General features: G+C 45.2%; 1 protein-coding gene across 1 annotated transcript in view; it reads right to left on the reverse strand.

The window, feature by feature from the left end:
* PAICS (phosphoribosylaminoimidazole carboxylase and phosphoribosylaminoimidazolesuccinocarboxamide synthase) overlaps positions 1–12,998 on the reverse strand; it is a 417,483-nt gene that overhangs the window by 331,670 nt on the left and 72,815 nt on the right. The window contains exon 6 of the mRNA XM_085642046.1: positions 10,956–11,417. Within this exon, the coding sequence (XP_085498172.1) occupies positions 10,956–11,417 (462 nt within the window). The remainder of the gene's footprint in view (positions 1–10,955; positions 11,418–12,998) is intronic.

The raw sequence follows: 12,998 nt of genomic DNA on the forward strand, positions 1-12,998 counted from the left end.
AGCTATGAAGAGCAGATGGGTGTTAACTGCTGACCACCTAGCAGTGATTAGCTATCTGGGAATAACGAAGAGCAACTTCAGAATTAGCTATTTTGATTTGAAAATGCCAAGAAGGGCTTTTCTTATTAATTCCCAGAATCCTCCTAGATAGCAAGGCTATAGTCCTAGTTTGGGAGAGAACCAGTTTTAATCCTGTTATGTGGGAGGAGAGCTTACCTAAATAGGGAAGTGGCAAAGGAGCTGAAGACAGGCCTGTCTTGTAGCCAAAGGGTTCTTCCATTCTGTTTTTTTTTTTAAACTTTATTTAGCGTTTTATCATAAAGTATTTTGATACATATGAATATACACAGTCATTACCTTGAAAAATAAAGGATTTGGTACAAGTTATGCTTGCCTTAGTTAGGGAAAACACATCAAAAATTATAGTTGGATTCCACACATCATATATTATGAGATAGTCATAACCTTCAGAAGTGTACACTGGCCATCCCCCAAAGGAATGATCCCATTCTAGTACCTGCTGCAAAAGCTATGCAAATTATAAAGATAATAGATGTCTTTAAGGAGTTGAGCTCAAAGTACCTGGTATATGATGTGGGTTCCATCTAACCCACCCCAGTGGGAACTATGCCCTGAGAGGGGGAGTCTCGCTGCAAAGATGCAAGGTAGGCTCTGAAAGGGCTCCATATGTCCCTGGGTCGCGAGGTAGAGGGAATAGTGGCAGCATAAACTTCACTTCTGGTGGTGCAATAGGCTAAACTGCTCATCCAGTCCTTAATTGTAGGTGCAGTCCTGCTACCCCAATGGATGGCAACTTCTCTTTTGGCCAATAATAAACAAATGGCCGCAAACTTACGCGTTTTTGGGAGGAAATTTACTACATATCCCAGGAGGGCAATCTCGGGCAGGGGATCTATTGGTAAATTAATCATGTTGCCTAGTGTTTTATGTACTTCTGTCCAATAGGAGTGTATGCGAGGGCAGGTGCATGCAACATGAGCGAAATCCGTGTGTGGTGCATCGCATTTGCGGCAGCTGTGTGGTTTGGAGGGGTCTATTCTGTGTACTCTGGCCTGAGTGACGTATGTTCTACAGAGAAATTTGAAAGTAATCAACTTATGGCAAGTATTGAGGGAGACATTTCTCGTGACAGCACAGCATGCTGCCCACTGTTCGTCGGTTATCGGGCTGCCCAAATCTCCCTCCCATTCTCTGCGGATCTTGTCATCATTTAGCGGGACAAGGACTGCACAAGATTTATATAGCTTGGAGATAAGGTGGACACCCCGTTTACTCTCAATGACCAGCGTGAGTGGAGGGAATGATTGGGGTTTAAGGGGAAAGTCGGGAAAGGTGGCACGTAGAGCAGAGCAAGCCCGCAATAGCACAAAGTTATCCATGATTGTGGCATCAGGGAATCTTGACACGTCATCTGAGTCAAAAGCATGGCCATCAGGGAAAAGGTCGCCAATTTTAGTAATATTACATTTCGTGAAAGTGTGTTGTTTGAGACGTTCCATCGTGATCGGTAACTATCGGGCATTAGGGATTGGCAAAGTTGTAGAATAAAGGGTAGACGTGTTCGTGATTCGCTTAAGTTTCTCCCAGGCCCAGCTGGTAGTGGAGACCGTTTGAATGTCATCCAGGTCACGGGGAAGGCCTCTAGGGAGGATAGCAGCCAGTGTCTCAGGAAGGACAGATCAGCTTCCGGGCGCAGATAGGGGGATTCTGGCGTCCGGGTGATACCACGCCTGAGCAACTAGATAATAGAGCTGTTAGTCAGGGACTCCATAGCCCCCTTTTTCATAGGGAAGGGTCATCACCCTCCAGCGCTCTCGGGCCCGCCTGTCGCCCCAAACCAGTCATATCAAATGTGAACGGAGTGTCAGAAAAAACCTATTTGAAAGGGGGATAGGGATGTTGTGAAAAAAATATATAAAAATTTCGGGAGCACAATCATCTTGACCAGAGCCACCTGGCCTGCTATGGAGAGTGGTAGTTTGAGCCACTTGTCAATTTGCGCCTCTAGGGTGTGCATAGCCTGGCCATAGTTGAGGCGGATTATCTGTTCAGTGTCTAGGTGTACGTGTATATCCAAATACTTGACGGATTCTGTGCACCATTTCAGTGGGAACTCGAGTTTGCATGTTTTCGTGCTGGTGGTGAGGGGGAAAATTACGGACTTGTGCCAGTTGATGGCCAGGTCGGAGTACAAGCCGAAACTTAATATCTCACGTATGAGGGGATCTAAGTTGATCTGTGGATTTCTAACATAAAGAATTGTGTCATCTGCATATAAGGATGCGAACCAGGTGCCCATGTTGAATTGTAGGCCTCTGTGTAGGTGTTTTTCTTGAAATGGTGGATCAGAGGGTCCATGGCCAAAATAAACAATAAAGGTGAGAGCGAGCAGCCCTATTGCGTGCCCCGTGATAATGCAAAGGGGTCAGAGAGTGTTCCGTTCAGTCTAAGCCGAGCCATGGGGAGGCTATAAAGCAGTGCTGTAGTAGCAACAAAGCCGATAGGCATCCCCATGCGTTGCATAATGGACAGAGAAAAGGGCCATTCCAATGAATCGAAGGCCTTTTCTGTGTCTAGTAATATAGCGGCCGCGGGCACCTCAGCGTTTATCCTATGCAGGGTGGAGAATAATATTCGTAGATTGAACGATGTGGAACGGTGGGGTATAAAACCAGATTGGGCAGGGGAAATTATAAATTCCATTAGCTGGGAGAGACGACCCGCAATGACCTTAGCCAGAATTTTATAGTCTAGATTTAGGAGTGAAAGGGGCCTATACGAGCCACATAGCAGTGGGTCTTTGCCAGGTTTGGTAGGAGAATTATAATCGCTTCGCGGAGGGTGGGCGGTAGTTCTTGTTTCTTCAAAGCCTCCGCGTATACCTCTAGCAGTTGCGGGACTAATAAGTCCTTGAAGTCCTTGTAGAAATCACCCGAGAATCTGTCCAGTCAGGGGGCGGAGGAAGACCGCAAAGCGTCAATGGCGGCAGTAACGTCGAGCTCCGAGATGGGAACCGCCAGGAAATCCTGCATATCCTTCTCAAGATAGACAAGCGCAACCTCAGACAAGTATGAGTCCGGTTCAGTACGGTCCCGGCCAGTTCTAGAGGTATATAGCGCTTTGAAATGGGACAGAAATTCTGTTAGCTGCTCGCCCGTCGAAGTCTGCAATTCGGAAACATATGCCTTGCTGTATGGAGGCCTTATCATCTGTGCTAATACTCGACCCGGGCGCTCGCCCTCCCCGAATTGCTTTGCATTGTGGTATTTCCCCATGTATAAGACCTCCCGGTCGGCCGTGTCTCTAAATTCCGACAGCAGGGTCACCCGCTTTTGTTCGACTTCAGGGGTACGCGTATGTAGCAGCCCAGCATCTAATTCGGCTAATTTGCGTTCCAGACGCGATAAAGTTTTACGCAAATCGCGGAGTACATCCGCGTGTTTTGAAATACACACACTCCGAATGTAGGCTTTAAATCCCTCCCACAGTACCGCGGCCAAGTCAACTGAGCCGGTGTTTATAGCGAAATATTCCTCAATGGCTTCCCAGATATCGTGCTGAAAGAGATCGTCGTCTAATGCGCGACTAGGGAAGCGCCATTGTCTCTTAAAGCCCTCAGGCCTAGGAACCGCAAGTAGCAATACTACCAGTAAATGATCGGAATATGTCCGAGGGAGTGTCTGGGTCAATCGACACCAACCAAGTATACAGGGGGAGGTCAACCAAAAGTCGATCCTTGTCCAGTTGATGTGACAGCTGGTATAGTGACTGAAGTCCGTATGTGTTGGGTATCGTGCCCGTCCCACATCTACTAAGGTTAGCTGGTCGCACAGGGACTTAAGAGCTCTACGTGAGCGCGGTTTGGGATCGGGGGCCAGTGAAGTGCTATCTAGAGCCTGGTTTGGGGCGATGTTGAAGTCACCCCCCAACAGTAAGGTCACAGGGCCAAGTTTTAGAAGCTGGGAAAGCAAAGAATAATAAAAAACAAGCGTCGTTGTTAGGGCCATACACACACACCAGTGCAACACTATGCCCCATTAAAGTTCCCGCCACTATTATGTATCTACTGTCTTTGTGTCATGTATAGTTGTGTGGAGGCTGAATGGGACCCGTTTGTGAATTAGAGTGGCAGTGTCTCTGGCATAACCGCTAAAGTTTGCAAAATACCCAGGGGCTCCCCAGCTAGAGGCAAAGTCGGAACGATCAGACGGGGGCAAATGTGTCTCTTGTAAAAAGGCAACGTCTATCCTATGATTGATCAAATAATGCAAGACGTGGCATCTCTTGCGGGTATCATTTAAACCACAAATATTCCAAGTTATTAGTGACAAATCTGAGGGACCATCAATGCGTGCTAACTGGGCTATGTGTGGACTGGAAAATGAGGGTTGAATAAATGCAAACATATATTGTTACTTTTCATGACTGTGTTCAAACACAAAAAGAACCAAATAGAACTACATATAATCAAAATACCCCCCTCCGCCCCCCCACCCAGCCTCCCCTCCCAACCAGTGAGGCAATACCAACATTATCGTAGAAATCCATAGTACCAATTGAATTACCAAAAAAATGCAAAAAGCCCAATAGAGGTACATTTGTGATTCACAAACCAATTCTCAGTGTAAGCCAATTGGGGGTGGCAACGCCCTTACAGCCGACCGGCCTCTTAAATACTGTATGCTGTAGAATGTAATCCCAATGTTTCCACAATTAAAGAAATTCAACCAGTGCCCGACCCGGAAAATAGTTCCATGCTAGCATCGGAGCCGCTGTGAGGCGGAGAGAGTCTGCGGTCCTCACCAGGCTGCTGATTGTTCTGTTTGTGAGTTCGGCAAAATTCTTGAGCCTCCGTAGGACTGTCGAAAATTACGGGCCCGACCGTTGATCTCAACCCGCAAACGTTCCGGGTAGAGCAAGCCGAGATTTCTGAGTGTGGCTTTAACGCCGTTGTACTTGCAGCGGGCTTCTTGGACCATGATGGTAAAGTCCGGGTATAGCGACAGTTTAGAGCCCTGCCATGTGGTTTCGCTACGTTCACGTGCCAGGCGCAGAGCAGTGTCACGTTCTCTAAAGTTCATGAGGCGAGCGATTATGGGCCTGGGTGGGCAACCCGGATTGGGTCTGGCCCCCAATGTGCGATGAGCGCTCTCCAACACGAAGCCAGCGGTGAAGGAGTCTCTGCCAAAAAGATCAATGAGAACCGTCTCGACTAAAGTGTCCATGCGGCCTGTTGCTGTGGACTCGGGTACTCCTATGATGCGAACGTTGTTTCGGCGACTGCGTGCCTCCAATTCTTCATTCTTGATGGCGAAGTCTTTAAGAATACGTTCCATGGGGTCAAGCCGCTTGAGGGATTGCGCTGTTCCGTCTTCCAGGTCAGATATGCGAGACTCTGCTACATCTAGGCACCTGTCATGCGCTTGAATCTTCAAGCCCAAGTCAGCAATAGTTTTGGCCAGGTTATCAAATCTCAGATCTAGGGCCTTGAAGCCAGCCCTCATCTCCTGCAGGAGTGAGCCTATTTGACCAGCAGTGTCTTTGGAGTGAACCAAACTCTGACCCTCATCTGCCATGTCTGTAGTACCCTCTGGGGCAGTCTCAGTAACATTTTCGAAGGGAAGGAGCCTTTGTTTTGGATCTTTGCGGCCCATGCCGCTGGTCAGGTGAGACGCGCAATCGATGGCAGTAGGGCGAGGGGTAGCCAGGCAACAGGGAGCGATGATGGCGCCTGTGGCCAGTGTGAAGCTCCCGTGGGTGTTGTAGTGGAATGGCGCACTGGCACCAGACTGGCACAAGCCTCAGCCAGGCATACTAATGTTCAGGTCGTGTGGCCTGTTGTGATCAGGTCTGGCCCCGTTTGCTGCGTGTTACAGCCCTGAGTTTTCCGGGGCCTGGCACTAGACAATGCGATGGCCGCAGGGTGTTCGGCTAAGAAGTGGAGACGGGGCCTGCCTGCCTGCACCTTAAGGACGGCGCAGGATGGCCCGCAGGTAGACGAGGACAGCTAGGCAGGCATCCAGGGCCTTCTTTCGTTAGGCAGGGGCGGCAGGTAAGAGCAGGCTCGGGGAGACAGCGAGGCAGCCAAGTGCGGGCGGGACATGGCCAGAAGCAACCCCAGTGATCGTGTGCTGTGTCGTGATCGTAGGCCCGGGGGCTGCAACTGGGGTGACACGCAGGCCCTGTCCCAGCGTGCTTTCAGTTTGTACCGGGGAGATCTTGCAACGCAGCTCACGAGCAGCCGTCAGGCCTCCACGCCGCACTTTCCTGCGATCAGCGTGGGTGCCGCAAGTAGCCGTCCCGCCCCATGCCCCGCACACTCACCGCGCCTCACTCCGGTGTCCAGTCCGCATGTAATCGCCTCCTCTGTCTTGGTGTTCCGCCCGGCTGCGCAGCTTCACGTCGCCGCCATCATGTATCCGAAGCCCATTTTGTCTCTGCCGTGTAACTCAGGATTTATCTCTCCGATTTTCAAGCTGCAGGGCTCATTCTGTTCGGGAGGCACTCATGAAGCCAGCGGTGTTTATCTCCCGATTGGTGGCCTTATGGGTATGTGGGATATTCAATGCATGCCGGATCGGATTGCGAAGTGTCAAAGCCGCGCGGCCATCTTGGTCCGCAGCTTGGCCACGCCCCCGGGTTCTTTCATACTTAAACAAGGGCTCATATATCATTTTACAGTTCAGTAAGAGGAGGTTGGGCAACTGTGAGAAAATAGGATGGTATGGCAGAATTTTTCAGCCACTCACTAGTGCACAGGATAAATCTAGCACCTCAACACCTCCACCTCAGAACATTACTAGACCTTGGTAGATTCCAACTGAAGAAGAAGACCCTTGCTAGAAGAAGAGCACTCACTCAAGGACTCAAAGATTCAAGAACTTCAGAATCCTGCTAGCACCCACGCCTGGAACTGTTCTCTAAGGGCCAAGTGGTTGGTCTCCTGTTTGACTTATGCAAGGACATCAAAGGCAAATGGAATCCTTACTCTAAGTAGTCCTAATCTATCACAAAGGACTGGACACCACAGGAGACCTAGCTGGAGAGAGACCTGGGGCCAGATGTAGGTAAATGTGAAATACCAATTCCTTAATACCGAATTTTACCGATTCGGTATTAAGAAATCGATATTTCCTATGTAGGTAAAGATTTGGTTAAAAAATACCGAATCCTTAATATTCCTTATTACTGAATCGGTAATTGAGATCCGGTAATAAGGAATACCGACCCATTCATTTCTATGGGTTTGTAGGCCCTTAGGAATGAATGTGAAGACATTCACTATTAGCGATTCGGTATTACCGAATCATTAATAGCGGGAGGTATTTCAAGGGTGCCAGGGTGTCCAAAGGACACCCTGTTGCACCCCTGAAATGTGCATGTGTGCACATGTGGCGCACATACATTCCTTGTAAGGAAATCGCTACTTACCACCAACTTGAAGTTGGTGGTAAATAGCGATTCCTTAAGGCTGAGGTGCACTGTTTTCAGTGCTTCCTACATTGCATCTAAGGAATCGGTATTACCGATTCCTTTATTTGCAAGAGCAATAAGGAATCGGTATTTACCGATTCCTTATTTACCGATTACTTACCTACACCGCACATGGCTAAATACCAATCGGTAACGCTGAAATTTACTGAATTTCGCCGTTACCAACCGGTATTTAGCCGCCTACATCTGGCCCCTGGTGCCTAGATTTCCAACCTGAGGAGTAAGGTGCTGCAGAATTAAGCAGGAGTACCTGTCCCAATAGTTAGAGAAATTAGGAGTTACTAATTTTGATCAGCTCCGTAGGACGGGACAAACTGCTGAAGGTTGCCCAGGGAGGTCGCTACCAAGTGAGCTTGAACAGCAGGTTAACCTCACTCAAAAGAGTTTACTGCTCTGAAATCTGGATCTCGCAACAGAGCTATTTGGCCTCATGGAGCTTCCAGCCTTGCCCAGATTTGTCCCGCTTGTAGCTCTGAATCCAAAACCAGTGGCTTCAGCAAAGCTTGATTACTGCATATCAAATTTCACGGTACCATCCCACAGTTGTGTAACTTGTCTAACTTGAAGAATTTGGCATTCATTTTAGAGACTAATTCAGATGGTAAAATCTTTGACTGGAGGACCTGCTTGTTGTATTTGACCTCTAATCCATCATGGACAAAATCATGCATAGGTCTCAGTCAACCTTGAATAGTAACATTTTATTGACGTTTTATTTTTTTCTTTGCACTTTTTTCATTAAATCTTTAATTTCTCCGGTTCATGTTTAATACTCTTGATATAGCTTTGCTCTAATTTTCTAAATTGGTTTGAGATTTTCTTTGTAAAATTGATACTGCTTGAATGTAACAATACCTTCTATGAGGGTTACCTGCTGCTTGTGCCATGGCAACCAGGGGTTGAGCAGAGGTTCTCTCAAAACTGTGTTTTGACCTAATCAGAGTGGATTTATTATGTTGATAGGGGTACCCCCTCCAAATTAATAACCAGATACCTACCACCATAGATTTGAAAGCTTTGTAGGTCTTGTCTGAGAGTGTTTTATGTATTGATACAGAAATCTAATGGGTGACTATGATCTCCCCACACATAAGGAACATTTTACCTCCAAGGATCTGTTACAGGTCCACGGTTAACAAATAACTAACACATAACTTACCTGCCTTCTTAATAAGTTAACCTCAGGAAAAAGGCACAGTCTATGTATAGCAGTAGGAGTAGTGATAGTGTGATACAACTTGTTCACCAAGAGCTTTGCTACACCTCCTTTTTCAACTTAATATGAAGAGATAAACTCACTCTTCTTCACAGGGCCGGCTTTAACACTGGTGGCGCCCTGTGCGACAATGTTAGTTGGCGCCCACTCCCCCTCCCCCCAATGGCCACCTCTGTCACGGATTCTCTCACTAAGCGCACTTTAACAGTGCCCGTCAAGTCTCCATAACCAAAGTCTCTCAGATTCATTTAGTTTTATAGCACCATTCATACCAGTGTAAGGTGTCAGTGCACTTTACATCACACACACATTGTACAGAGGCAATCATATGTTTTTAAATCAGTTTATAGGAAATGTTACATCAGACAGGACTACAACTTCCACTAGATAAAACTCCGGTCTCTTTCCAGGAAAACGATTAATCACCCGAGTTATCTTGGCATTTTAATTGATGCCTGAAAATTGCTGGTGGCCAGGAAAGTGGCAGCAGGAAAATTATAATATACTTGCAAAAATGATGCCCTCACCCCAAGTCAGCGCCTGGTGCGGTGGCACCGATTGTACCGCCTTAGAGCCGGCCCTGCTTCTTCAGTTACAAAATTTAGCCTCATCAGGAATCACTTCTAGTAGCAACACAAAAAACCGATTTGTTTTTACTATGTCAAATAAGCCTTTATGACAATTGTGTGGTCAAACCCCACCATAATAAATGTGCAGACATTAAGGTGTTTAGCACTGCAATTATCTGGAATCCCGAACTAAAAAAAATCTCAAGGGAATAGCTCAGTCTTTCCATATGCTAAGAGTGGTAAGCTGCAATGTAAGATGTGTAGCACTACTGAATCCAATTTACATACGCAAAGATAACTGTTAAGGTAAAACAAAAAAATGCATTATCGGAACCCATGATATTTTTGTCAGATGCATTGTTTCTAATAGAACCTTTATGGTTGGCTCTTAGAAGTTTAAACAGTGTGGACACTGTTATTTCATGGAGGTTAGGCAAGAAATATTTCAATAACAAGTGTTCGTCCTCGCCACACCTTTCCGGAGCCTATAAATGCTTAAGATATCTTGCCAGCTTCTATTCTCAAAGTCTTCTTAGGGTTTTTTCAACATAGGGCCAAGGCTAAGTCTGAGAGTATCAATTGTCTCCTTTTCCATCAAATATATTCAGGACAACAGATCTATTATAACACCCACTCTGTGCTACATATTTAATGATATGCCTATCCATTATATCCTAGTGCTATATTTTGGGTCTGGTTCTAGTAGAGTCTTGGGATTGGGAAGTAGGCTCCTTTTAAGTGTGACAACCATCTGCTGAAGTCTTGATGAAAGAGCAAGGGTCGTTTTAAGTTCTGTGCCCAGCTACAAAGCAATCATGAGAACTTTTGAAGATTACTAATTAAGTGTGGCAACTGCTGCAAGAATAATAACATATGTAGGATATCTATTCAGCAATATCTAATACACAGAAAATGACAATTAAGGAGTGTATTGTATTTCAAAGGCAGATGCACTCAGCACTGTGCTTCCCTGAAGACCAGAAGAATGTTGTTTATTTTCCATGTGGGCTCTAGCTTGATGTGAAAATGTTTCCTATTAGCTGGTTACAAGTAATACATGTCAGATCAGTGGGCTACAAGAAGCAATAACAGTGGAACCAAGGTAGAGAGTATACTCTGCTAAGAAGTGCTACTGATCACATACAGCCACTAGCAGATTGGCAGTAGTAAACATCAGCCACATTTGTCATGGCCTGATTATAACATAACCAAATAAGAACGAAGTGGTCTTTAATTACCACCTAGAATGTACAATGCAATAATGAGCAGCCTAGCAACATTAGTGTTAAGAAGCCACAGATGCCAAATTAACTACCCAACCTTTCTGTTGAGTCTTCATTGCAAGATTTTCCTTTGATAGGTCCCTGGAGGTCTCTCTGCTCCTCAGGCTTCATACCCACCTTAGTGCTGAAGTCCTCTGGTCAGCTGACAGGTGGTCCAGGCTAGATAGCAGCTTGGGTGTCCCTGCAGCCAGTTGGATTCAAATGTAATGAGTCGGCTCTTTAGATTTCTTCAACACTTTGTTAATTGGGAGATTGCGATGAGGATCCTGTTAAACTAAAAAATTATTGCAGAGCCGTACACTATGTTTTCACAGAAACTATAAAATAGACATGTAGATGGTTACTGTAATAACAATCACACCCAGTACTTACCACTGTTATTTACTCCCCTAGGGTAAGACCAAAATGTTGCGCCTCTCCTTTCTTCTGTGTCAGACTGGGCAAACCGGCTTGTATCTTTGGCTCCCCAGATGGCATCCAGCTCATTGAAGAAATGCATCATTTTAGTTGGATTTCCAGAGTCTTTGGACTGTTTCACAAGCTTATACTCATGCTTTAGGTTTTTATACTTTGTCCTGCACTGTTTCCAGTCTCTGTCTATTCCGAATTTCTGAATTATTGAAGCAATCTGCTCAAATATTCCTTTATTTCTTAGTGTTCCTTTAAGTTGTCGCTGAATGTTAGGATCTGACCACACACTGATGAGAGCTCTGATTTCTTCCACACTCCAGTGCCTTCCTCCTTCACTCGAGAAAAATTGAGTCATTGGTACTCTCTGTGCATTCTCAAGGATCAGCCTTTGATTTCCTGGATCCGGTGGAAGAAGTGGGCGGCCTAGAGAGTGGGTAATAATTTTATATGTCAATAAACTCTGTTTATTAAGCATAGTAAAGCTTTTATTTCAGAATGTTGCTTGAATCCCATTTTAGCTTATCAATTCCGTTCTATGAGAAAAGCAACCTGCCACCATCACCCTTATAGAGACCATCTAGTGTAAAGGAAAAAAAGGCCTGTTTACCCAGTTCTACTTCTCCAACAATGGCCACCAATAGGCATTGTAGAATGCTGCTTTGTTTGATTAAGTCTGCTCGGGTTTTAAGATGACTCAGTGCCATCGCTCAGCTCCACTAAAGGCATTTTATATTACGGCTGCTTACTTGGTATATATTCTCCTTGACGGATCCAAGTTTTCTTGTGGTTTCTAGTCCAAAGAGTTTAGTTCAAAACTTTTTTCTTAATATCATATTTTTATTACATTTTCATTGTAAGATGCATAAATTACAAATTCTTGTTTGCACCCTTACTTATTTATATGTGTTCTACGGGCGACTGAGAAAGAGAAGAAAAAGAAAGGGACAAGGGGTGCAAGCCTGAAAAGAGCAAATCAGTCTAAAAACTACACCAGAATGCCGATAAGCAGTTGTGCCACCTGCTTACGTGCATGAATGAAAGCAATCCTATGGGGTGGGGGCGGGGGGTTCCAGGGAGTGGAATGGAGTGTTCCAATATATTGTTCTGAACACCAGGCATTTCTCAACTCCCCTAGAACACCTGCCATTTCTCAACTCATCTAGTGTATTCTGTGTTTAGATATATCCTTCTGACACCAGTCATTTCTCAACTCTTCTAGTCTATTCTGCCTGTGGAAATATATATTCCTCCTTGTCAACAACTGCTTGACTACCGGATGAGTTTTAACAGAGCATGTGGTCTAATTCCTCTGCATTGCCTAGTAATCTACACTAATCTCCATCACTTGTTGTAGCCCAACAAATCAAGACTTTTGCTATTCCATATTTCTGAAATGTTTGTAGGAGGGGCAGCACAATACTCCTCCTTGAGACTGTCACACCCATCAAAATCATATTAGAGACTAGTAAAATCGCTAAAGATATATTTCAGGACAACACACGTATCCATTTTTTTGCACCATGTTCCTATTACTTCGCCACTGAAGCAGTCACTGGGATCATAAGCAGTGTGAGGGAGGTGTATCAAATCACTTTATTCTCAATTCTCTTCTCGATAATATCATCTAAAGTGGAGTTGTAGGAAAGACTCTACAACTTCCAACCTACTAATCACATTAAGGAATGCCTGATCTGTGAATAGTTGTAAAAATAATGTATTTGGGTCAAAACATTTTCTTACAATTTCTGTAATGTTTTTATTATCATCTGTAAAACACATCTGACATGAATTTCTGTTCTACTCCAGCTTTTAAGTCCATCAACTTTAAGAAATAGTTAGAGAAACCAGTGCAGTTCGTGAGTTTTCCGCGTTACGCTTGTAACAATGAGTTCTGGCAATACTCCGCCAACGGTTGTGTGGTGGAGTTTTTTCTGACATGCAACTTGCCAACGTTAAGTTGATGAGTGAGAATTTGTACCTCCTAGTGATATTTCCAGGTGCTAG

This window comes from Triturus cristatus, chromosome 2_2, assembly GCF_964204655.1.
Source record: "Triturus cristatus chromosome 2_2, aTriCri1.1, whole genome shotgun sequence".
NCBI lineage: Eukaryota > Metazoa > Chordata > Amphibia > Caudata > Salamandridae > Triturus > Triturus cristatus.